This window comes from Engystomops pustulosus, chromosome 4, assembly GCF_040894005.1.
Source record: "Engystomops pustulosus chromosome 4, aEngPut4.maternal, whole genome shotgun sequence".
Classification (NCBI taxonomy): Eukaryota; Metazoa; Chordata; class Amphibia; order Anura; family Leptodactylidae; genus Engystomops; species Engystomops pustulosus.
In genome coordinates, this window is record NC_092414.1 from 175,055,324 (window position 1) to 175,083,051 (window position 27,728).

Here is a 27,728-nt window from a genome sequence, read left to right on the forward strand (position 1 = left end):
CTTCTGTACATGGTGATACGTGAGGCCTTAGTAATGCGCTATATTGATGCGGGTCTTGATACTCTTACACGTGGCTTTGGATATACTGTACAATCCATTTGGAAGCTGAATTGATCATATTTCTTTCTCTGCTCCAATTCTTTACTTCTAGTTCAGGCTGTTGGTTTCCTGCACCTGGAGTCATACACTTTCTTTACACATATTACGTTTTCTGGACGTTTTACTGGGCATGTTAAAAATGCCGTGACATTAGTGCTGTTTGCAAATTTTCTTATTTTTTGGTCTCCCTTCTATTGCCATGCATTTCTTTTCCCCGTGTGTTTTTCAGATTTTAAGCATTTGTCAGCAAGGTCCTAAGTCTGAAGCTCTGAAATTGTCTCTATAAGCACCCCATGATTTATAAAGCACTGAAAAATAGGATGTTGCTATAGAAATACAGAATTATTCCTGAATAATAATGCTACTTTTACTGATTACAGCAATTTAGATTCATTTTTGAAAAACAAGGTGCTATTGCAAATAATATAACGGGAGGGATTCATTTAATGTTCTATAATTCCTGTGTAATGTCAAAAACTTCCTTGTCAAGAGATGAGCACAAAGAGAGATTGGGGAAAAGCGCTTATAGGGTGATATTGTACAGTGACGGATATATAATTGGATACAATTATATATACATCTGGTGCAGTTGTGCACAACTTTAGGCACAACTCTAGTATGCATTTTAGATCAGCGGGTTACCGAGGGTGCAGCTGCGACTTAGACTTCGTGCCTGGGGTGCCAGACCACCTTGAGTAAGGCGGACAAATCCGAGGGATAGACGGGCGCACACCAATGAATAGGACTCCGAGAGGGCAATTTATTGAACGTAGATGACAAACGAAGGGACCACAACACGTTTTGGGGTTTAGCAAATACCCCTTTCTCAAGTGGAATTTTTGTCTCATGGGGTTCGTCCTGCAAGTCGTGAAATTGACGATTCTTCTGGAGTCTCATTAACATATTTTAGAAGTCCTTTATTAATAGGTAAATGCAGAATAGAGCCTGTTTCAGGGGCACGCACCATCAAGTGTTTACGGCTAGTTTGATTTCCCTTAAAGTCGATTTGCCGAAATTTTGAAAATGACCCCTATGTTGGTTTGATCTCATAAATATGATGCAAGGACTCTGCCTGCTGCCCGAACTGTAATTATAGCTTTGGCACTGCAATTCGGCCAACAGGCATCGTATTCCTGTATGATGCAAGGACTCCCATGCTGTGCAAAGTGTTCAGTCCGTGGGATCAGCCCAACATACGGGGCAGTGTCTATGGGATGAAACGTCTTTGTACAGCCGGCCTTATAGTAATGAATTAATGGCAGATACATTGCTATCATTTGATTTGGAAAGACAGACCTGTCTGTGTTTTCACACGTCTGATTTCTCTGTACATTGCGTTTTTCTCCTGGGTGCATACTGTATTATTTTAAGGTTTGTGGCATATCTGGGCGGAACAAAGACAAGATGGTGAGATGGTGCTTGGAATTCGGTCATAGAAGCAGCAGGTTGGTTTACATTTATATAGTGGATATAAGCGACAATAGACAGTCTTGGGGATAAGCCTTGTATATAAATGTTTTATTCTATTACACTGCTGTGCCGGAGCTTACAATCTAATTTCCCTGTAGTCCATGTGTTAATGCCATTTTATTGGGAAATGTTTTATTCCGCTGGCATGTGCTTGGATTGTGGAAGAAAAGTAAATGCTTTGGTTAAAACCCACAAAGAATAGATTAGAAAATAAAACCTTCACTCCGATTATGACTTGGCTGAAACCTCTTCTCTTTCTAGTGCCTTGTTTAAAATACATTAAAAAAATGGGCAAACCTTTATTCAGGATTACTCAGGAGGCATTATTTCTGTGAGTGAATTCTTGACTATATTATGAGTGGTTTATTATCTATTCAATCTCCTCAGGAACTGTAGTGAAGTGGAATGTTATATTCTGTGTGTTTGTAATATATATATGGTATATGCCGTCTACCGGTATGTACTGTGTTTTCTGTATTTTCATAACGATAAAAATTGTAGATTCACACTGACTTCATCAGAACTATGAATTAACACATGTGGAATTATATACTTAAAAAAGTGTGAAGCCACTGAAAATATGGTTTTTCAAAGTAGCCACCTTTTGCGTTGATTACTGTTTTGCACACTCTTCGCATTCTCTTGATGAGCTTTAAGAGGTAGTCACCTGAAATGGTCTTCCAGCAATCTTGAAGGAGATCCCAGAGATGTTTAGCACTTGTTGGCCATTTTGCCTTCACTCTGCGGTTCAGCTCACCCCAAACCATCTCAATTGGGTTCAGGTTTGGTGACTGTTGAGGCCATGTCATCTGGTGTAGCACACAATCACTCTCCTTCTTGGTCCAATAGCCCTTACACAGTTTGGATGTGTGTTTGGGGTCATTGTCCTGTTGAAAAATAAATGATGGTCCAACTAAACGCAAAATGGATGGAATAGCAGCCGCTGCAAGATGCTGTGGCAACCATGCTGGTGCAGTATACCTTCAATTTTTAATAAACCCCAACAGTGTCACCAGCAAAGCCCCCCTCCCCCTCCACACCATCACACCTCCTCCTCAATGCTTCATGGTGGGAACCAGGCATGAAGTGTCCATTCATTCACCTTTTCTGTCGCACAAAGACAGAGTGGTTGGAACCAACAAGTCTCTTGCGCTTGTTGCCTGTCCTTAGCAGTGATTTCCTAGCAGCAATGTTACCATGAAGGCTGCTGCACACAGTCTCCTCTTACCAGATGTTGTAGAGATTTGTCTGCTGCTAGACCTCTGCGCGGCAGTGACCTGGTCTCTAATCTGAGCTGCTAGTACCGTGTGATTTCTGAGGCTGGTGACTCGGATGAACTTATCCCCCGCAGCAGAGGTAACTCTTGGTCTTCCTTTCCTGGGGCGGTCCTCATGTGAGCCAGTTTCTTTGTAGCACTTGATGGTTTTTGCAACTGCACTTGGGGACACGTTCAAAGTTTTCCCAATTTTTCGGACTGACTGACCTTCATTTGGTCACTCGTTTTTCCTAGCTGCTTTTTTCTATCGATAATACAAATTCTAACAGTCTATTCAGTAGGACTATCAGCTGTGTATCCACCTGACTTCTGCACAACACAACTGATGGTCCGAACCCCATTTATAAGGCAAGAAATCCCACTTATTAAACCTGACAGGGCACCTGTGGTGGGAAAACCTTTTCTGGTGACTACCTCTTGAAGCTCAACAAGAGAATACCAAGAGTGTGCAAAGCAGTAATCAAAGAAAAAGGTGGCTACTTTGAAGAATCTAGAATATAAGACATTTTAGACATTATTTTAGTTTTACTTTTTTATTAAGTGTATAATTCCATATGTGTTAATTCATAGTTTTGATGCCTTGAGTGTGAATCTACAATTCTTATAGTCATGAAAATACAGAAAACTCGTTGAATGAGACGGTGATGTAATATTCCATAAATTCCATAAATTTATTACATAAACGGGTCCCCCACATTAAGTAGAAATCTTTCAGCAGAAAAAATTGATCCAGCCGTCCCTCATGAGCTTTGCCTTTAGGATACTTGTCATTTTATGAGTTCAAACAGAGCTGATTCTGGATTTCTCCAAAAGAACATGTCCTGTTTCAGGGGACACTCATCAGCATGTAAGTGTGCTTGTTGTAGAATACCGCATACATGGGGGTATATTTCCTTTAACTCTTTACAAACCATCCCTAGATTCATCTCTCTGATCTCCTCAGAGAGATGAATCTTCAAGGGAATATGCTCTAGGTATGAAAAATGTTAATCAGTAGCCTTATCTGTCAGATTTGAAGCTCATAAGAATTTCACATACACTGCTCACTGCAGGAGAAAGTAGCAGACAAAAGACACAGAGAATCTGATTTACCTAATGAAGTCTATATAAAAGTTTATTCTTACCTGCTCTATTCATTTCTGAAATAAAATTAATATATTCTTTAAACATTTTAGTTCATCTTTACTCTAAACCTACAGCCAGATAACAGCTTAGAGAACAGCTCCACTCAGTCTTATGGCTCTGTCTGGTATTGCAGCTCAGTTCCATTCAAGTAGGTAACACTGAGGCACAGCCCAAGGACAGGAGTACTACTTGTTTCTGGAAAAATACTCTATTCCCACCTAGAATTTAAGAAATGTCACAGGATTTTTATATTTGCTTTCTCCAAAACTCAAAATCCATAGTACAAAGTGGTTGCGTTTAAGTGAAAGTTTAATAACTGTGTGTATCTGGCACATCCTATATTTTCGTGAGTGAGACGCTGATGACAGGCTGTAGTGGCGTCGCTCCTCACTGCCCCACGTTCATTTAGACCGAACACAGGAGCCTGTAAAAACTTGGTATTGACACAATGAGCATTTGATGTCTGCGCTCGCATAAGACTTCCTCGTGTGGCTCTCCCCGAATTCCTGCGCTCGCAAAGTGTTTTCACAGATGTTTTTAAGCTTCTGTAGAAATGCATTAGATTATACCGAGAGCCATAAAAAAAACTGGTGATTCTGGTGGCCAAATAAAACATAATCCTGCAGTTTGGGATCTGGCAGCTCTCATTTAATCATACAACCCAGATCAATATTATTGAAGCTGTTAGAGCAAATTATAAAGCGCCCGTGTTTCAGGAAGCTTAATATCTTTTGCACATGTGCTTCATAAATAGGGAGGCAAAGCATCTGGCAGCCTTACATGACAATTGAATACTTGGCTTAATGAGATTTGGCAAGACCCCTCCATGCCAGGAGAAATGAGATCAGTGGTTTTCAGAGCAACGTCTTGAAGACAAATTGCAGTGTGTTACTTGGCCTCGTCCTGTCCTGTTACAAACACTTTGTTGGATGAAAGTCAATGCGCTTTTGGAGATGTTTTGTTGGATGGACTATTAACCGGATAACATATAATTAATGTGTATTTTTTTTTTTTTAAGTTTTTTTTTTTTTCACTGTTTAATACTTTGGAGTGAGTCTGAATTCTGGATGTTTTAATGGAGCCTGGAGGCCTTTGATCAACAACCTGGATGTACAAGGAAAAGTGGATGTATGTTTTTCTGTAGAAGCTAAAAATGTATATGCATGTGCTCAACTAGAGATAAACGGACTCGATGTTTGCGGTCGGGTTCAGCCGCGTATTTTGCTGCGTAGGAGCTGGCCATGGGGACGATCAGCCATCAATTTTCTGGTTTGGCTGTTTGGCCGCCAATCTGGAAATATTTCTGGGTCCTGAGGCTGAACCCGAAACCCAAATGCAAACGTCTGGTACAGTCATCTCTACTCTTAACCCTAGTTTTGGTCAACGTTGGAAATGCTTCAACTTGTAAAAAAGTTCAACGGCCAGTTGATCAGACAGTCTTTTAGACAGTACATACAAAGCTGCCACTGTATTGCCACCTATTGAATACCGTATCTACTCAAGTATAAGCCAACCCGAGTATAAACCGAGGTACCGAATTTTAACACAAAAACTGGGAAAACCTATTGACTCAAGTACAAGCCTAGGGTGGGAAATATATTGGTCACAGCCTCCACCCAGTATAAAGCTAGCTAGCCACTTTCCCAGTAGTATAAAGCCAGCCCCTTCCCTCAGTATGTAGCCAGCAGCCCCTGCCCAAGGAATACCCAAACTTAGAATTCCGGCACCATTCCGGCTCCATGTCCCTGCACGCATTGCCACACACACCATGACGTCAGCCACTTGCAGATCAGAGATTTTTTGTGCTGAAAAACTTGGCTTATACTCAAGTATATACGGTAACTAACCTATCTTGGAGATTTATCAGAAGTTTCTAAGGTAAAACTGTTCTAGTTGCCTATGGAAACAAATAAGAGCTTGGTTCTAATTTTATAAACTGCAATGGGAAAATGAAAGCTGAGCTCTGATTGGTTGCCATGGAGAGTTCTGCTCTCAGACACTAATGATAAATCTCCCCCTATAAGTCAGTGTCCGACCATTTTACAGGCCTTCCAATACAACTTTGGATATCTTGGAAAATTCCCGGAAGTTGTAAAATATAAAACAATATATTCTGACTGGCCAAGATGGAAACCAAAAGGTATTACAATAGCCAGGTGGGCTGTGCTATAGAAGTGTAGGCAATTTATAGAAACCCCTTTTCTAGGCCGTCTTTGAAATTTGGGTGCTAGGCAGTGATACAACGGCCTTCTTTCTTGTCCCCATTACTCCTATCCACCCTGGGGTGAGACAATCGAAAACATATTGGGAGATTTATCAGAAGTGTCTGAGAGCAGAACTCAGAACATGGGAACCAATCAGAGCTCAGCTTTCATTATCCCACAGCTGTTTATAAAATTAAAGCTCATCTCTGATTGGTTTCCATGGACAACTAGAACATTTTCACCTGAGACACTTTTGATAAATCTCCCCCTATAGTAGTCCACGTCTCCACCGTCACTACAGCTTTCCAAGCTAAAGCAAGAAGCACGTTTTAAAGCAGGGGTCCCCAAACTACGGCCCGCGGGCCACATGCGGCCCGCAGGCCGTTTCTATGCAGCCCCCGGCAGCCCTCCAGCAGTCAGGCAGGGGCTTCCGTCCGTCCGGACAGGAAGCTCCTGCCCGTCACAGTATAAACGGCCGCTGAAACGGCCGCTCGAGCACTATTATTGCAGGTGGAGTGATGTGGCCGGAAAACCACCCCGGCGCACACCGCTCTTTGAACCTGCATGCGCGGCCGCGTGATGACGTCATCACGCGGCCGCGCACCTTTTCCTGTCCGGCAGCCGCAAGAAGAAAGAAGACGCGGGAGCCAGAGGTGAGTATAGGATTTTAATTTTTTTTTTTTAAACAGCAGTAAAAACATTGTGCCAGCGGGGGGCCCTAATATATTAAATAATTCATTATGGGAGCATCATATAAAATAACTAATGGTGGGGGGACATATAAAATAACTAATGGTGGGGGGACATATAAAATAACTTATGGTGGGGGGGGACATATAAAATAACTAATGGTGGGAGGACATATAAAATAACTAATGGTGGTGGGACATATAAAATAACTAATGGTGGGGGGACATATAAAATAACTTATGGTGGGGGGGGACATATAAAATAACTAATGGTGGGAGGACATATAAAATAACTAATGGTGGTGGGACATATAAAATAACTAATGGTGGTGGGACATATAAAATAACTTATGGTGGGGGGGGACATATAAAATAACTAATGGTGGGAGGACATATAAAATAACTAATGGTGGTGGGACATATAAAATAACTAATGGTGGTGGGACATATAAAATAACTAATGGTGGGGGCAAATAAAATAACTAATGGTGGGGGCAAATAAAAAAAAAATAACTAATGGTGGGGGGACATATAAAATAACTAATGGTGGGGGCAAATTAAAAAAATAATAACTAATGGTGGGGGGTATATAAAATAACTAATGGTGGGGGGTATATAAAATAACTAATGGTGCAGTGGGGGGGACATATAAAATAACTAATGGTGGGGGGCATATAAAATAACTAATGGTGGAGGGGCAGCATAGGAAATAATTAATGGTGGGGGTATAGGTAATAATTAATTATGAGGGACAGTCTAGTAATTAATAGGGCAGCATATTCAATAATTAATGGAGAGGGGTCCCAGTATATGAATAATTAATTGACCCAATTAATTAATTCATTGGGCCAATATATAAAATAGTTCACAAGGGGGTGCAGTATATGAAATAATTAATTGGGAGGGGGGGGGGAAGTGTATTACAGATGCGGTCATATGTACTGCTATTTATCCGGCCCTCCAACGGTCTGAGAGGGACAATGAACGGCCCCCTATGTAAAAAGTTTGGGGACCCCTGTTTTAAAGGAAATAGGTCAATAATAAGGACAGAGTTGCGGCTCAAGTCAGAAAAATGCATGTGATCTTTGAGGCCTGGCGTGTGAAGGCACCAACAATGCTTGAATTGAATTGAAATTTGGATTTGATTGATTCAGATACAGGACATGATGTATGATGCTGCAGTGTGCACAAAATGGGGGGTCATCTTGATGCGGTAAGTGCAGATAACTGTTGGATACGGATCATGCATTTGTCACATGGTCTTTTTCCCAGCCAATACAGTGACATGTCATTTGGCCTCTCTTCTCCTTCCTTATCGATCCACTTCTGGCTTTGACCATAAAACTGCAACCAAGACGACACTGACTCCAGCGCTGTAGTCGGGTGGCATCTGTGCGGGACGTCGGACGATCTGATAGTATCGACATAATAATTATCGGATCCATCTAAATGCCTTGGCAGAACCGCACCTGAGTGGTAAATAGACCTCATTGCATCAGTGTGTATGTAGTCCATGTCTGTGGATCTACTACACAGAGATATCAATGAAGACGGACTATAAAAAGCATGGCGCAGGAGTTCCACAGGGCAATCCCTGCAGACAGGCTGATCTCTCCTTTATCAGGTTTAAGGATAATACTTTAAAGTCTTGAGTAATCCTAAGGAGCATTTTGAGGGCAAGGACAGAGCAGCAGCTCTAAACATTCAGTAAGCCTGTGCCTGGAAGTAATCTGCTTGCAGTATGGAGATGTGGCACCTTCGTGTACTGTAGTCTTTCTCCGTAGTGTCCTTTCTTGATATCTTGAAAATGGGGGAAGAATGAAAAAAAGCAAAAAGCATATTAGAAAGAAGACCTTTCCATTATACAATGACTACATGGAATCTACCACTGGGCCAATGCTTTCCTATCTAAGGGTTTTAGAAAATTATTGGATGGGGACGCTGAATCCACCTTATACACCCCTTACATTTTTATTTGTTCCATCATTTACCTCCAAAATTCACCTCCTAGAATTCTCTATTTGTTTACCCCACTGATAATTGATAGCATTCTCCCTACGCAAAGTAAAGTGCACCTAAGCACTTTATAATGGCCTGCCCCCTATTCTCCAAAGAATACCACTCTTACAATATTTTAACTGCTTAAAAGAGATTAATAATAACACACCCTCCCCCACCCATCAGCTGTGTGTGCTCCACGCGAATAAACGGCACCAGTCGCACGTATGTTTAACATCTGCTCAATTTCTGCCTTTTTGCGATGTTTTTACACAGGAAATTCTCAGATACCTCAAACATAAACTTGAGCAAAAACTCTAAAATTGAGCAAAACCTTCCCCCTATAGTAGCAATGGACCCACATACACCACCACCTATTTTTTCTGCCATTGCGTGACTTTAGAGTTGTGCAAAAATGTTTGTGCAAAACTTTGCGGCAATTATACGCCAAGAAGCTACATAGGACTAATGATAAATCTCCGCCATTGTGTGTGTGTGTACATAGGCTTTCTCTGGGTTTCCAAACACTTTACCAACCAGTCAGGGCCATAGATCCCACATTTTCATTCTTTTCTGTCCCGTCCTTTATTTCTAAACCAAATACCCTCATAACTTTTAACTTGTAGAGAGCCTGTGCCATGAATCTGCATTTGGAGAAACCTTTGAACCCCTTTTATGGGCAATACATACAAGAAAACCACATAATTGCCAGAAATAATAAAGGTATGTTGAAATAACACTTGTGCAGGTAGCTGACTCGTATTAAATGGAACATACAATGAATGCATTGGAGATTCACTTTGTTACTTGGTTTATTTCAATGAATGTGGTTAAGCTGCAATAGCAAACACAACCTGTGGGCAGGAGTGGCACTGTTCTAGATTTTTCTTTTTTTTAGCCCAAGACAATTTTTTTCAGTCCAAGAGTCTGAAATCCTAAAAAATGGCATTGGTCCTTCCCAATCACTGCCATAGTATTATCTGCTGACGTTCCAGCTTTGGACTTCTATTAATTTCTATAAAATAATTTTTCCTAATTTGGTGGAAACATCATGACTCCTATTTTTATACTGAGTACATTAAAATGACCCATAGGAAACACTTATTTTTTGCATTACATAGACCCTAAGAACTTTTGGGAAGATGATCCGAAGCTTGATAAATCTTCATTGATGGTTTTCATTTTCCTTAATGCAGTGGGGAAGTATTTTAAAAGTGAGATGTAATTGTAAGGACATTTATATAGTACTGAGGTTTTCCGCCCTGTGACTTAAGAGTTCCTGCCTCTAGTATGGATAAAGATTTCAGCCCTCTAGACCTTTTATATGTGGTATAAGAGGTCTGTCTTCTAAATATAACTTGCATTAGAGTGGTTGTCCGGAGGTTGAAAAATATGGCTACTTTTTTTCCCAAAAAGCCCCATTCATAACTATTCAATTGAGCTGCAATACCCGCACAAACCATGGTCAGGGGTGGGGCTGGTTTTGGAAGAAAGTAGTCATGTTTTTTAACCTCTGACCAACCCTTGGATCTCTGGGGTCCAGCCATCACCCCCAATGTGAGCATGGGAAAGCTCATTTTTATATAGCATACTATGCATAAGGCTGCAGTATTGCATGTGACACCACTGATGTGAAGGCCTTTTGTCTCTTAGGGTTTCATTTGTCATACAAGTCTGCTGATGTCTGTACAAGTGATTTCTTACCTAGTAAGGATCTAAGATTCCTCTCTGGAGCACATTGAAGATTTCTCCTGTGTTTTAGCTACTAAGGGAAATCTTTTTCCTAATCCACTCTTCTCCGACACACTTGGCACCGGAGAGAGATTTTTTCTTGCTGGTGCGTGGCAAGGGAAGGGTTAGGTATTCATTGCAGTGTCTCTTCATACAAGGTAACATGGCCGTGTAGAGAAACATGAATACCCATTGAGTCCTGCTAGTTTCCTGGTAACGCTCAGAAGAGGAGCACTTACCTTCAGTAAATGGCCTGTTGACGTCAGTTCTGCCTTCCTGTCACAGTCACAAGTGGATGTTTTCTCATTCTCAACTTTTGCAGCTCTGATAATTTCTAGTAAATATTATTCCTCTATAGAGTGCACAGCCATGCTCATGTATCAAGCTTTTTGTAAAAGATCACAACAGACGTCTTAAGAATGGGTGTTTTTTTTCTGATTCGGATCAGTATTGGACTATGTTTATAGAAGAGACTTGTCTAGAGATTCTGTAGAATAGATTGAGGTGGATACATGTTGTGGTACTAACATGGAACAATGGCAGAACCTGAGAGGTACATCACAAGCATTGGTGGCGACTGCTTTAACACCAGAATCATAAACTCCTATATGACTAAATATGTGATCTTGGTTATAATTGGTTTAGATGGCTATTAAAATCAGATCGGTTAAAGGGAACCTGTCACCAGGGACCTCATTTTCACTAAAGACGGATTGCAAAAGCCTATCACACCTGCAGTGCAAATATTCCTTTCTGCTTTCTCCAAGCATTTGCATTACAATATAATTGTGTGTTATAACTTAACTTGCACCCTGACAAAATCCTCCGTGTAGTCCCAGGGGTTGGACTAGTCTGGTGTTGTTTTTAAATGCGTCCAAGCCAAAGCCAAACCCCTGGGACTAAACTGAGGATTCTGTCAGGGTACAAGGTAAGTTATAACAAGCAATTATATTGTAATGCAAGTGCTTAGAAAAGACAGTCATATTTGCACTGCAGGTATCATGGGCTTTTACAACCTATCTTCACTGAAACTTAGGTCTCTGTTAACAGGTTCCCTTTAAAGCGGACTTATCAATCTTCCTGTTTTGTTAAATACTCACACTTCCATTAAAATAACTATTAGGGATCATCTATTCTCTTAACTATCCATTATTATGCTTCATGACACACTTGAGTACCCCCAATACCCCTGTAAAATTGGGGATTTTGTAAAGTCTATCTGTCAGAGCAATTTAGGAAACTAAATCACAGGGCGGTTTAAATGGCTCTATATGATCTCTATCTGTGGTCTTAGAAAACTGAAAAACACTTCTACTTGGTCTACCTGCACGTGAACATGGGCTGTTCTTGGACACATCCCCATACACAGGCAGGAATAGGGCCGCTCTGAGTTTTCTATAAACTCTATGGATCTGTGGAAAAACGTGTTGATGAGTCTAATGGAAAGTTGCACATTCATGCGCAGTAGAGTTGCTGCATAAAATTTGCCATTTGCTTTGACCCCTTAGTGGCTCCACTCAGGTATAATGTGCACCCGTAACTCCCCAACTTTAGGAAAAATAAAACACAAAATGTGGAACATATCACAGAAAATTTTTATGACCCAAAATCATGCCCCTTATCCCTCCACTAAAACCATTCCCTAGAGTGCTCTCACACTCAGTCCACCCCCTTCCCTAGTGCTCACACACTAGCCCAAATGTACTATGGCTTCCCTGACCGTTTTCTGTTCTGATCTGGTCTCCCGATCGGAACTGGCAGAGTTTGTGGCCATAGTCGCCAAGAGGCCAGAACCTCTTAGTAAATATAAGAACAGGACCGCCGGCGGGGGGAATTTTAAGACTGGTGTACCTAACGCCAGTCTACGTAAATCCCCTCCCACTTAGTCCACCCCTTCCCCTAGTTCTCAGACACTTTGGGGAATTATTATTGGCTACACTTTTCTTTTTGCTGGGAATAAATAAGTGATGGCACTTACTCTAGTTTGCTCCCAGCTCCTCTGATTTCTGTGGCTCAGACGTCATTGGGCACAAGAATATCCTCGTGTCCCACCTGCCGACATGAGAGCGGCTGAGAGCGGAGGCCGAGTGGTGGAGCTGGGAGACAGATCCCTATACACAAGCTGCAGGATTATTATTCGCCTTTTCTATGGAAATAATATTTTGATAATTTCTTTATTCCCATAGGACCCCTTTATGTAGCATTTTTACATTCATTATTAGAAATAAAAGACACAACACAGTATAGTGAGTTAAATAATGTGACATTTTATTGTAATGTATTTTATTCTAATGTGTAATGTAAGTGTGTTTACCTCGGGTCACTCGCACACAGTGTACAGCGGCGCTCAGGACAGTAAAAACCTCCTGTGGAGGAAACCTGCAGGGAAGCACTACTGCCCTTCGTCTGGGCTTACACTACAACATGTGTAGTGGAGGTGGATGTACCTACCTACAGGGACTGAGTTGTGTTATGTGCTGTGAGACCTCTGCACCTTACCCATGGACACACTGCTTCATCCAAACTGGTTCCTGCACTTCTCCATGTTGGTCCTGCAGAAGTCATCCATTGGTAGATATAGAGATGTAAATGAGGTACGACTGTTCTAGTTGCACATGGAAACCAATCAGAGCTCAGCTTTAATTTTATAAACAGCTGTGGGAAAATGAAAGCTAAGCTCTGAGGCTATGCTCTAAGAGACTTCTGATAAATCTCCCCACTGACACTGGATACTGCAGGCCTATATACTGTAGACTGTGATTGCAGCGCATAGTAATTAACCAATGAAAGCTCGGCTTTTATGCCTCACACTAACAGGTACGGTGGGCACATGTCGGCTTGGGGAGAGAAGGAGGGGATGAGCGCCGCTCAACCCCACCCCTCTTCATAGAGAAACATGGGGCACGGCACCGTATTCTGCGGAAAGAGGGGACATGTCCTATCTTTTTCCCGGTTACAGTACGGTGCGGCACTCTACCCCTCCCGCACAGCGCTGTGCGTCCATTGCCGTCTATGGGGGACGTATATACGCCGGCTGTATATACGTCCCCCATACGGCAGTGTGAATGTAGCCTTAGACTGTAAGCTCTTGCATACAGCGCCCTCTTATTGTTCCCTATCACTGTTTGTACTCTGTAATGTCTTATATGATGGCACTATAGAAATAAAGTTTATTATTTATTATAATTTACAGAAACCACAGGCCCATAAGAGGCTGTGGCTAGATCAGTGTCCCTTTGTGGCAGTGATTGGAGTGTGACTGCAGTATCACTCGGTTGTTAATGTTTTCATACACGGCTATGAAGGAGGTGCAATATGCAGAGTATTTAGTGTCTTGAGGCACATTACAGCCTGGGCACAACTCAAGCCTCTCTTAATATCCATGATGGAGCAGTTTTCATTATCCTTGCCAGATACAGGCAGTCCCGGGGGTTACATACAAGATAGGTTCTGTAGGTTTGTTCTTAAGTTGAATTTGTATGTATTTCATACCTCCGCGGCGATCCCCCTAAGCCACACCCCCAATCACTCCCTGGCCACGCCCCAAATTTTAGCCATATTAAAATAATAAAAATCATCTCAATAAAAAAAAATATATATATCCTCATTGGGATTTGAACCCAGAACCTTCAGTGTCCATGTGCAATAATAACACAGCACCTCAACCCACTGAGCTATGGCCCCTGTGATTAACAAGGTGGAGAATTTTGGTAACTAAGAACTATATACTGCTTTGGTATATAGGGAGGGATCTTCTCAGATTATTGTAATTATTGAGACTATTATTATTATTATGGAGATTATTATTATTATTGAGATGATTATTATTTTTACCATTATTAATAATCATCTCCATAATAATAAAAATAATAAAATTTATAATAATAATAATAGTCTCAATAATTACAATAATAACCTCTGAGAAGATCCCTCTCTATATATCAGTGCATTAGTCTGTGTCACAGTGTAAATGGCTGATAACATGTCTTAGTTACCAGAAATCCTCAACTCTGTATCACTGGGCTTATAGCTCAGTTAGTTAAGCTCCTGTCTATGGTGCAGAGGGTCCCAGGTTCGAATCTCAGCCTGGGCAAAACTTTATGTAATTTAATTATATAAAGAGCTTGTGTCTGGGGAAGCCCTGGAGACCATATATGGACAGATACTGATCAGACCTGATGACGTGGTCCCTGCTCTCTCAGCTAAGCCGACACTTCTCTGAAAAGGATTCCCTCCCGATGTCTGCTCTGGGGAACCCTAGGAGATGCAGTGACCATATATGGACAGATGGTGATATGAACCTGATGACGTGGTCCCTGCTCTCCGCTAAGCCCGACACTTCTCTGAAAAGGATTCCCTCCCGATGTCTGTAGAAGCCATTCTGTACTGTGAGTTCAGACTTTCAAAGTATTTACTATGCGGACACAGCGCCGGGACACAGCGGGACCTGGGGGGAGAATCCGTGACAATATCATAGCTGCCCGTGACGCGGGGCAGAGGTACGAAAAACGGGAAAGTCCCGTCAAAATCGGGACGGTTGGGAGCTATGTGTATTTTATTATTGTTACCCCAGCCAGAATTTTTTTTGGTCTCTATGACTATGATTTTAAAAATGTTAGATAGTCATAAGAACCAGGATTAATAATAAAGTTTCATTGCAGACGCCTCTGATAACTATTATAGCTGTTTAGGATATAGCCGAAGGATAAAGTCCATTAATTTAGCAATATCCAGAGGTCCATTTGTAACTAGGGGTCGTCTGTAAGTAGGGGACCGCCTGTATTTATGTGTAACTGCAGGGCTCCATCTACAATCGTAATAACTATCTGAAGGCTGTAATTGTGGAGATTAAAACCGATCTTTGGCATCTGAGGAGCAGTGTAAAGGGCTCATCACGTGAGGACAACCCCAATCCCCAATCCTCAGGCCTGATGGGAAGCACTTCTAGGCAGGGTGCTTTCTTCCTCTGTACCAGGTGCTCACTCAGTTAGTTATTTTACTTTTGTTGCATTATTTTGCATTGGACATGTTACGTGTGTATCCTAATATGCAATGCAAGATAATGCAATGATATGTTACGTGTGTATAGCACTGATGCCCACTTTGTACCCCTCCCTCTATAAACCAGGATGATGGTCCTTAGGTTCTTGTTATGGCAGATTCACTATCAAATAATATATATATACAGAACATGAAGCATAACACATTTACAATGAGGGATAGATGTTTGATCCCTTGAGGAATGAGCAGTCATTAAAGGACCTCTGTAATCTCTACTTACTGACTAATGGCTACAGTCAGTCGACTCTATCTGTTGCTTGTAAGTATTTTGTTTGTGTACTTATTGCATCTGAGTTTATACAAGTTGGATTTCAAGAGCTCAGATGTGACGGCAAACTAAACATTCACATGAAAACCATATATACATGTCACTTTGATTGTGTACCATCCCTTTAGATCTTAGCGGTTTGCTACACGGCATCTCCCTGAAAGCTTCCTTTTCGCGCTAAGGTAGTAATCTCTGACTTCCATTTTTCTGTCTAGTGCTTATCTATAAAACAGATTTGCATATCATTGGAATAAAGGCGAAAACAGCCAAACCGATTTTAGTAGGGGACTATTGATTCTCATGATCATTGGAGTAGTAGTGTCCTATGAAAGTGATTCCAAAGTGGCTTTACTGTGGTTTGTAACCAACATGCCCCCCCCCCCAATGCAAACCTAGTAATATTCTGAAATTAAAAAAAAGCCAATAAGGATGAATTTGTGCAGCTTCTCAAGTTGTCTCCTGTTAGAAATTATTTTAAGTCTGCCTCCTGGTAAATGTTCCTGTGATGTGACGTGTGATGGCGATATTTGTTTCTCAACAACATATGCGGAAATGTGTCATTTAAGTGTAAAAAAAATCCTCCACTGGGCAATGTATCCTGGATATATTTATGTATATACAGCCCACTGCACTTTTCCCAAACATTCAGAGAAAACTGTGCTACATACCCACCCCCCCCGCCCATGTGTGACGGTCAGGCACTAGGCACAGTGTGAAAAGCGCCTAAGTAATATAGTCTCCACAATTCTGTCGCTCTCTTGATTATTTTGTTAAATGGCTCTTGTATAATTCTTACCTGTACATTGGCTTTAATTACTTGGCATTCAGAACGGTTCGACAAGCGGCGCCCCGCTGGGGTAATTTCACATGAATTCCGTAAATTGTTTATTTTCTTTTTACTCTGCGAGATCTACAGTATAATGGTCGACTTTCTATCCTACACGTATTATACCTTTTTATTTAGAGACCTTCTATTTAATGTTTGCCTTTTATCTTGACATAATTTTCTCATTTTTAACTACAGGTGGTCCCGCTACTTAAGGACACCTAACTTACATACAACCCCTAGTTACAGACAGACCTCTCTTCCCACTGTGACCTCTGGTGAAGCTCTCTGGATGTTACTATAGTCCCAGACTGCAATGATCAGCTGTAAGGTCTCTGTAATGAAGCTTTATTGATAATCCTTGGTCCCATTACAGCAAAAAATTTTGAAACTCCAATTGTCCCTGGGGCAAGAAAATTTTTTTGTCTGGAACTAAAATTGTAAAATTTACAGTTTCGACTTGCATACAAATTCAACTTAAGAACAAACCTATGGAACCTATCTTATATGTAACCGATGTACTGCATGTACAAAGACAACTGTTAGAGATGCACAATTTATCTGGCTATGGCTTAAAGGGACCTTGTCACAATGAATGTTATATCCCATCATATAAAGCAGGAAGAGCTGAGCAGACTGCTAGATAACTTTTTCTATGTGGATTCATAAGAAATTGTAGAATAAGCAAGAGATTTCAAAATATCACTCTGCACAGCTTCTTCTGCTCTATAACATTCTCTTTGAAGATATTACACTAGGGTCAGTTTGAGAAGCTTCCTTTCAGTCATGTATGGTCACAATTTTAGGAGTTTACTAAAATTTCGTATGGATTGTATTAAAACCAAATAGCTACTTATCAGGTCCATTGACAGTCACAGCCCCCATAGAGGTCCATGACACGCTGTCATGGTGCAGTGAGCATATATCTTTTGCTGGAGAGGGAAGGGGTGAGGAGTACTAATTCCTCCTTCCTTCACCTCCCAGCTGTGTGCTACAAACGGGATCCGGTCCGGGTGAGCAGGCGGCTGTGTGAGACCTTATAGAATTTAGTCCATTAATGGGAAAACTATATTTATCATCCATCGTCATTTGTTGGTGACTGTTATAAGTTAGTAATAGTTAGGTCCGTGGTTGGACCTTAACATTCTGCTGCCAGGGCGAGCTATAGATGGCACCCCCCTCTGCCCCATCCAGTATTAATATATCAGGTAATTTTTTTGGTAGATTTTTTTTGGTTCTGCGTGCAGTGTTTCAAACATAAGTTGTGAAGAGACACTATTTTTAAAAGTCAGGTACTGCTATGTAGCTGGTGATGGCACCCCTCATGCTGCCCCCCATCTTGTTGCACGTGCTGCTGCCTGAGGCGAGAGGCTCAACCTGCCTCCTGGATGTTGCACCCCCGGTTATGTCTCTAGTTCTATATCATTTATGGCCAGGCCATTGATAAGTGTTACCATGAGCCGGAGCCATTATGATATCTTAGAAGCATGGAAGCATCTATTCCCCTGGAGATGAGAGATAAAGGTTATATTTGTCAGAAATACTTGCAACTAAATCACACACCATTCTTGCCTTTAAAGAAGCTGTAAGGATAAGACTTAATGAACACAATGTAGCTGACAGGGAAGGGGTCCCTAGAGAAGACAATTTTCTGTAATATTACCTTAATTCATAGGGTTATTTGGCTACTTTTTAGTACAATGTTTTTTTTTTTATATGATATAATATATACCAGTGATGGCGAACCTTTTAGAGGTCCAGTGCCCAAACTACAACCTAAAACCTGCATATTTTTTGCAAAGTGCCAAAACAGCAATTCAAGCAGTAACTTATGGCAATTTTCTTGCTCCTTGCTGTACCACAGCTTTCAATGGGCTTAAGGGCACCAATATCTTTGTCAGAAGGAGAGGAAATTTGGGTTGTAACTGGCGAACTCTGCCATGGGGCAACAACCTGGGTGCCCACTTAAAGGGCTCTGAGTGCCACCTCTGGCACCCGTGCCATAGGTTCGCCACCACTGATATATACAGTGTGTGTAAAAACAATATAATTACCTTTTATGCAGGATGGGTGATAAATGTTAATTTTAGGAGTTCACTGGGTGGTCCTATAAGTGATAATTTGCTGTCTTATATACGCACTCGTATAACAATGACAATCAATCACTTAGTAGGTCCGGGCAGTGTACTCCTAAACTCAGAATGAACCAGGATTTTTGCTATTAATTCTAAATTCTTTATATGCATTAATTTCTACATCGTCTTATAAACAAAGTAAGAAACAACTTGATATCTCATAAGAAGACCATACATTTACAGATTATTTAATAAATATCCTAAAACATGTGCTCCAATAGCTTATTTCCAGGAGTTTTGCCTACCAAGTTTTTAGAGAAAATGGAAAAGTATTAATAATGTATCTATTTTATTGTGTATTTTTAGCTGGTTTGTAACTACTGTGCCGGCCATTCCTTTGACAACCTCCAGTGCTTCCCGTCTGCTTTTCTGTTGTTATAGAAATGCTTCCAATATTGTGACATGGGAAGAGCGTCTTGGTGGTAATGTGAAATGTGACAGCAGGCTGTAAAGCGCGACGTGTTTAGGAGACATGCAGGCATCCTTTCTCTATCCATATAATAGGGGCTTATCCGTCGTGTAGAGATATCCTACACCATCTGCTGTTGGATCCTGTCCTCAGCTAAAAATGACATTCCTGATGACAGGTTCTCTAAAAATATCAAAGTAGGGAAATTTTTGCATCAGTGTTTTTTCACATTTTGCAAACTCTCATTATTCTGTCTATGGGAGGAGGGGACTTCGTAGAACAATAATATTTGTTTGTAGCCATTGGTACATATGATACATACCTTGGTCTATATGGCCATAGATTGTATTGTCTATGTGAACATTGTTCTTTTAGAACAGAAACCAAGTGTAGTCCATCCTATAGTCCTAGTTACAAAATAGCAGTGCATTTGCCCATGAAAGAAAGTTCTCAAATTTTAATAGCCTAGTGATGTTTTCACAATAAACATAATTTTGAACCCCAGTTTTATTTTCTGCTGCTTTTGGTCCTATCATGCAGTGATGGTCAGTGTAAGATTCACTAGCTGAGCAGACTCCTCTGTGCTGTGAGATGCTGTGTGCTGAGAATGTGCTTAGATTATCAGGGTACAGGGTTTAGCTATACCTTTTGTTTAGCTTCTCAAGATTCTACTATTATCTGACACATAGAAAAAGAGAGATGAGACACATCAGATAAGACTCAATAACACATTCAGCTTGCTACCTCACCTAATCTATAACACACAGTCAGTTCTGCTATGTATCCCCCTTATTTCATCTATAGAACTGCTGATGGACAAGAAGTGCCTTTGCCTGTAGTGCCCTACCCTCTCCAGTACAAGAGAAGCTATACATGTCCTATCCAGGGACTACTAAACTATAAAAACCCAGACTGATAGAGTAAGGTTGGAATTAAATCTATAAAATGCTATATTTTTGTTAATAACCGTGAATTTAATGTTGTACTAAACTGTGATGCTGCAATGTACTACATGCACTAGGACATCATCTTTAATAGCTCAGTCTGTGTCCTCAGGCGTCCATGAACTTATCTATGTGAATGTTTTCGGTGGGTGTACAGAAGATACTCCAGAGTAGCCGTGACCTTTCTGTGCTGTCCCTGTACTGAGGGGGAGCCGGTTATCATCTGTTGTCTTACCCAGGGCCGGTGAGAAAGCAGGGAGCGACTTGTCCCACGCGGCTCCCGTCCTTGTGACAGATAAAACATGGGGGACGCATGTTCATTGTTTCTCTTCTTCTGCTGATGGCTGTGCAGCGGCCGTACAGATAGACAGGAATCCACCTAATAGATTACAGTTCTATCTCCATGTGCAATAATATTTTTATCCATTGACAATAATATACATTTTACTATAGTTATATCCTCGCTAGGAAGAATGGGTTTTATATTAGTAGGCAGCAGGAACACTGGTCGAACAGCAGAATAAATTTTGATGTTGATTTTTTTCCTTTCGCTTTTTCATACTTTGCAGCAAGGTGTCCTGTTTAATGCATTTTTATTACATTTCATAAATATCCCATATAAAAAACCGTGTCACACAGAGACGCCGAGCTGTGTGGACGTATAATAGCTTCAGCGAACTGCTAAGACGGTCACAATGTGCTTGGCATTAGGCAGGCCTCTCAGCACAGTCGGGGTTAACAATAACAAGCAGATAAAGTGACCACAGATTACTGAGAGCTTGGGAAGGTTTTGGAGGAGAGCAACATCCGACCTTCAAAGACTCAAACAACAGCTCCATGTATGGCCGGGCCGAGCTCTTGCCCACCTGATTGGCGGCGCCAGGCTTGGAGCGGTGACAGGTGCTGGAGGAAGCTACACCTGTTCCCTCATGTGCTGATATAGCGAGGTCTGCGAGACACAGAACACATGCCAAAGTAATGCGAGATGGACTCGCCGGGCATTTTAGCTAATGATCACCGCCGACCTGCCACAAATTAACCAATTACACTGTATTATTGTCAAAAATGCTTAACCTCTTTGTAAAGCATGGGCAGCAGTGTGCTCTGTGCTGTGAACCCCGTCCTGCAGGGCAGACTTCCAGGCCCCTCTGTAGGACTTATCAGATTTAATGCGGAGCAGAAATTTGGTCTATGGGTTTATATTCTGAAAACCCCAGCCAAGTAGCTTGTGCTCGGGGTGAGGCCACCACTTATTATCTGGCCCATGACTCGGTACATGAGTCAGCGCGGGCATGGAAATTCCCTGGTGGAGCCCAGCGAGCCGACCATACAGGACTGTGGTCCTAACCATACACCCCCGCCTGTAACAGGATGTTCTCCAGCTACACGTTATTACTGTGTATACAATGTTCTACTATGAGGCATTGGCATCACAGATCACAGAGAGACACTGAAAAACATTGATGCATCCTGGATAAGGTAACATCAGATTGAAGCCGAAAAATCATCAAAAAAGATAAAAAGTTTAATTTCGGATCAATTGCACTCTTTGCACAATAATAACAAATTCTTACATTAACCCCTGTGTGACGCAGGGTCATTGGTGCCTGAACGTCCAGGTCAATTAATGCAGTTCTGTTCTGCTTTTCCTCATATGACAATATCTTTTGTCATTTTACCCATTATTTTTTTTTTTTTAATGAGCGTTAAAATTGTATAAGCCTTTACCAAAATATTTAATAAATACAGGCGGTCCCTGATTTAAGGACACCTGACTTACAGACGACCCCTAGTTAAAGACAGAGCTCTCTGCCCACTGTGACCTCTGGTGAAGCTGGCAGTGGTTTATTAGATCAATTTCTGACCGGTTCCCTTTAAGCAAATCATGTTATGTACAGCGAATATGCTACGTTTGCAGCTAACCTTATGACAAATTGTTAACAAATTGTAAACGCAGCAAATGATTAGGTCTGGGACCTTACCCTCTGCATTCCTGGTACTTTTGCTAATTTTGCTGCATGATGCATGTGTGTTTTTTTTGTTTTTTGTGCATGTTTGTTATAATTGTATGTTGTGTATTATATGATGGCTTCCTGTATTTCATATAGAGAGTTACTATAGGTCTTGTAGTTCCAGACAGCAGCAAATCTAGTGGTAGGGAGCTCACTCATTACAATGGGAGAGGAAAATTATCGATCAATCCTCCTTTAACCAATTAAATACATGTTAAAGGGGTTGTCCAGCAGATAAAAATCTTTTAGAAAATGCTCTGAATGCTATTAGAAAACTATTGATTTCCTTCTGGTTCATTCTGATACGTCCATCTGTCCCCCAACCTGTCCTTCTTGACACTTGGTAAATTATTATTTGCCCAGTCAGTGCCCACACTGGCCGAAGTTATTGGTGTTATAGTCATTGTATGTGTATGAAGAAGGACCAAGGAAGTGTCCGAATGGAAGAAGCTGAAAATTTCTGGGCATTTAGAGACTTTTATTTATCTATTTTCTTAAGGGCCAACAGCACCTTCTTAAAGGTGTTTAAAGGGAACCTACCACCACAAATCTACCTATAAAGGTAGATTGGGTGGTAGGTGGATCAATGGGACGTGAGGATAGCCCTTTTAAGGGCTAATCCTCACGTCCCTGCACTTTTTTGATAACTTTAATTTGATATTTATTCAAATTTACTTATGCGGCTACCGGGGCATGGAGTAGCCGCCTCGTGTAATCTCATATGCGGCTACTCCACGCCCCGGTAGCCGCATAAGGAAATTTGAATAAATATCAAATTAAAGTTATTAAAAAAGTGCAGGGACGTGAGGATTAGCCCTTAAAAGGGCTCTCCTCACGTCCCATTGATCCACCTACCACCCAATCTACCTTTATAGGTAGATTTGTGGTGATAGGTGCCCTTTAAAAAAAAATCTTCTTTTGATCTTGAAGCACAGAACCTGATTAGACCCGAAGTCTGAATACTCGGCTAGTGCAGTTTGTTTGTGAATTTTCCAATTGTGTTTCAGACTCTCAAAAAGAAAGGCTTAGATGGTTGTGAGAGCCCAGATGCTGAGAGATACTTTGAGGAGGAGACATTCAGCAAACTAAATGAAGATAGTGATTTTGTTTTCAAGCGAGACCCTGTAAGTATTGTTTTACCCTTCTTCCCTTTCTTGTATGTGTTGATCCTTTTTATTGACTTTACTGTCTAGGCACTGAACAAGAAGGAGCACCGAGGGTGTGACAGCCCGGACCCAGACAGCTCTTATGTCCTAACACCCCACACGGAAGAAAAATACAAAAAAATAAACGAGGAGTTTGATAATATGATGCGCAATCATAAAATCTCTGTGAGTACAAGAGTTCTCTTACTTTCCCATCGCACAGTGGCCACCACTAGGGTGTATCCCCATTTATCAGAGTGTCCTTGTAGCCTGCAGCACATAACAAGATAATAGGCCTAGTGGCACATGATCGTGGACCAGGCTCTGGCTGGATGTCACGGACCCCTCCCACAGTGCCGAGGATAGGACTATGTGCATCATAGTGATATGTAATGCAAGGGGTGCCGCCTTCTCCGCAGAAGTGGGGTCATGGTTACTGTACGATCCCACTGTGTGCGTCATCATATGTCACTGTGATCTTCAGAGTCCCATCCTCTGCACTGTGGTCAGTCTGAGAAATTCGGCCAGCGCACGGTCCGGTTTTCACAATGATCTTAGTTAGGATATTTTACATTGGTGCTGGAGAAAATGAGGGCATTACATGGGCTTTCAATTTCATGTACAGGCAAATCCCTTTACATCTTGTGGACATTAGTATAATATCTGACACTGTATGGGGGGGGGGGGGGGTCCTTGTACGCTGTAGGGGTTGTACAATGACTGGGGGAAAGTGGGCCGAGCACTGAATGGGGGTAGAGGGGCTATACCCTGCATGGGGGGCTTGTACCCTGCATAGGGGGGAGGTAGGGGGCTTGTATTCTGCATGGGGGACAGGTAGGGGGCTTGTACTCTGCATGGGGGACAGGTAGGGGGCTTGTACTCTGCATGGGGGACAGGTAGGGGGCTTGTACTCTGCATGGGGGACAGGTAGGGGGCTTGTACTCTGCATGGGGGACAGGTAGGGGGCTTGTACTCTGCATGGGGGACAGGTAGGGGGCTTGTACTCTGCATAGGGGGGAGGTAGGGGGCTTGTACTCTGCATAGGGGGGAGGTAGGGGGCTTGTACTCTGCATAGGGGGGAGGTAGGGGGCTTGTACTCTGCATAGGGGGGAGGTAGGGGGCTTGTACTCTGCATAGGGGGGAGGTAGGGGGCTTGTACTCTGCATAGGGGGAGGTAGAGGGCTTGTACTCTGCATAGGGGGGGCTTGTACTCTGCATGGGGGGGGAGGTAGGGGGCTTGTACTCTGCATGGGGGGGGAGGTAGGGGGCTTGTACTCTGCATGGGGGGGAGGTAGGAGGCTTGTGCTCTGCATAGGGGGGGGGCTTGTGCTCTGCATAGGGGGGGGGGCTTGTACTCTGCATGGGGGGAGGTAGGGGGCTTGTACTCTGCATGGGGGGAGGTAGGGGGCTTGTACTCTGCATGGGGGGGAGGTAGGGGGCTTGTACTCTGTATGGGGGGGCAGGGAGGCTGTACACTGTATGGGGGAGGGGTGTACACTCTGTATGGGGGCTGTACAACACGTGAGGGTAGGGCATATACAATGTTATTCAGGCTGTTTGGTGTGTACATGTCTCTCTCCAGGATTGCCTTGCAATTATTTTCATAAACAGATGGCATTTCTTACAATCTGTCAACCTGTTGCTGAAAATGTGAAGCTGTTTTTGCCAGAGATTTATAAAAAAAAAATTCGCCATTTTGTAATTGCAAGCTCATTTCTTTATTAATATGGTAAATTTCATAACCCTTTTGTCAGGGCCAAAACAGGGATCTGATGAAGAGGTATTGATTTCTGAAGTTTTCCTGAGTTAAAACCTTTTTTTTTTTTTTTTTTTATTTTGTCGATTTCTCATTACAAAAATTTCTAGCTTGGCATTTTGGAGACATGTTGTCAGTAGTTTATATAATAAAAAAACAATGTACATTTTACTCAAATATAAACTGTATGTGTGTATATATAATATATGTGTACACCGGTATAAGGGTCTCTGCGCTGCCACAGTGAACGGGAACATCAGATAAGCGATAAAAGTAAGACCTGTTAAGTGAGGAAGGATGTAATCTCCTCCTACACATGTTCCTCTAATTACCATGTATACACTTCCCACTTGTCACTTTTGCCATGATACCTACCAGCCGATGGCTTTTCTGCGGCTATAGGACACTCATTGGATGGAAAGCAAGACTCCACCGCTATAAAGTAATGATGAAGTACACATCCAGGAAAAAACCTCAAATCTCATAAAAACATTGCAAACGGATGGTTAAAAAATGATGGCTGTGTACTGAACATAATAACAAAATAACATTGTAACAAATCAGGAAACATATTCTATGACTGTTTGAGCAGAGCTTACAGTCCATTGCTTTCCTCTAGAATATGAGGATTCTCCAAGCAAAGTTATTTCTGGAAAGGGCCTCCCATTATGCGGCTCTGCTCTGCCTGGTAGATAGCTCTGCCTATAGATTTCAAGCATCCTGCTTCTTCCTGACCCTGTGTGATAAATGTTAGAAATTGTAGGGAAATCTACAATATAAAGCTAAAAAATATAACTGATCTTTTAGTTTTATCATATAAAGCTCAAATAATTACTTCAAGCCAGCAGTAATGTGTTATGCAAATAGATCTGTAGCCCCATCTGATACAAGAACGTGTCACTATAAAGAGCGACAGATGGTTCCCAAATGTATACACAGCTCTCTCATCATGTAGTTTGTGTTCCATGTAGTATTTAGGGGTGAATTTGTACACCTAAACTAGAAGCATAGGGTCATTCTAATACCTCCCCATACAGCATTAATAACATGTGAGTAGATTTCCTCTTCTCCTCATAATACACCAGCAATAGAAGGACCATGCGCTTGTATCTGTATACAGAAATGGTAAAGGTGTATGTGCACCCAGAGGCTGGATTCACACAATCATATTATATACGGGTCTTCTTATTATGATCGCAGATTTTGTCTTGGTCCCTGGAAATTTACCCTAACCAGAGATCTATGATGATGTAATTTCAGATCATATACCTGATGGGTGGGATTTGTGGCCATAATATGGTCTGTTTCATAAGCTGGAATAACAATGATAATACATGCATAAATATCTGTAAATATTAAAGGACCAGGGCATCACTAAGCTAGAGAACAAGAAGTGTAACATTCATAACCTATTGTAGCACTTGTAACATGTGGAGTTAACATAGTTCACCCTCTATGTATAGTAGATATTCTAGAATGTCATGAGAAATAACCCTTCTGTGTATATTACATGGAATCATTGGATGAGAACAAGCAGAAAACTAAGAATAATTGATGTAGAGTCTTTTTTTGTTTGTTGGTTTCTCTTATATCTCTATAACAATGTATGTTATACCTTTTCAGCAATCTCATAGCCTATGAAACCCTTAGCCCTGCAGAAATTATCCATAAAACTGATGCCATTGCATGATGCTGTATAATCTAGTGCTTCCATATTTTCCTTACTCTTTAGCATAATCCTGTTGTAAGTGCTTTGGATGAAGCCGCACATTTCCTGTTCTATGATGTAGCATGTGCTGGTGTTATCTCTCTGTGCTCCTGCATACAGAGGAACTGCCTCCCCTCCTGTCGAGTCTCTTCTATCTCCCAGGAAATGACAATTCGGCTGCATTGTTCCTCATACTTTGGCATTTTGAAGTTCCTATTGTCTTTGCAAAGGGGTATATCCCTGCATTGTGTGAAGCTGTCTACACAGATTGTTACACTGCGGGACATTCCCCCAAAATAGATCTCATGTAGACAAGTGTAAAAAACGGGGGATACGAGAGGCGTTCTGCAATCAGTGTTCATTTTGCACTATGAGGACTATAATACATGGGTTTTGTATACATTCCTACATTGAAACTAATATTATCCCCTTGTTTTTCCAGCCTGGACTACCGCAGCAGGATTTCTCCATGTCAGTGACTGTCCCAGTGAGCAATCCCAACCCATTACCCTACAGTTCTCCTGGCAGCACGCTTGTCACTGCTTCATTAGCTGCCAGCACTTCATTAACAGACACGGGCATGCTGTCCCCAGCTCAGGCATCGCTGCATCGAAATGTGGTCTCCCCAGGGGTGTCACAGAGGCCCCCCAGCACTGGCAATGCAGGTAAAAGGGGCAGAGTTACTGGGACATGCGATCAGTCAATGAAGTGTGTATACAGTCTTTATACAGAAGGTTTTCTTTTCCTGTTGGCTACAAAATAAAAGCCAATTATTCTGGATTGGACGTACAATATACATACTGCAGTATATACCAGAGAACCCTGCAGCTGGACAGTAACGTGTGTTTTGTGCAGAGCAAAGAATTGTGAAA

At 41.7% G+C, this 27,728-nt stretch overlaps 1 protein-coding gene across 9 annotated transcripts in view; it reads left to right on the top strand.

Moving 5' to 3' along the window:
• The window catches only part of MEF2A (myocyte enhancer factor 2A), a 103,247-nt gene that overhangs the window by 60,169 nt on the left and 15,350 nt on the right, over positions 1 to 27,728 (top strand). For 5 of the 9 annotated variants that reach the window (XM_072148585.1, XM_072148586.1, XM_072148589.1 and 2 more), the window contains exons 4-6: positions 23,255 to 23,371; positions 23,441 to 23,578; positions 27,299 to 27,521. In XM_072148585.1, the coding sequence (XP_072004686.1) occupies positions 23,255 to 23,371; positions 23,441 to 23,578; positions 27,299 to 27,521 (478 nt within the window). The remainder of the gene's footprint in view (positions 1 to 23,254; positions 23,372 to 23,440; positions 23,579 to 27,298; positions 27,522 to 27,728) is intronic. The other 4 variants (XM_072148592.1, XM_072148594.1, XM_072148591.1 and 1 more) reach the window with 2 other exon arrangements.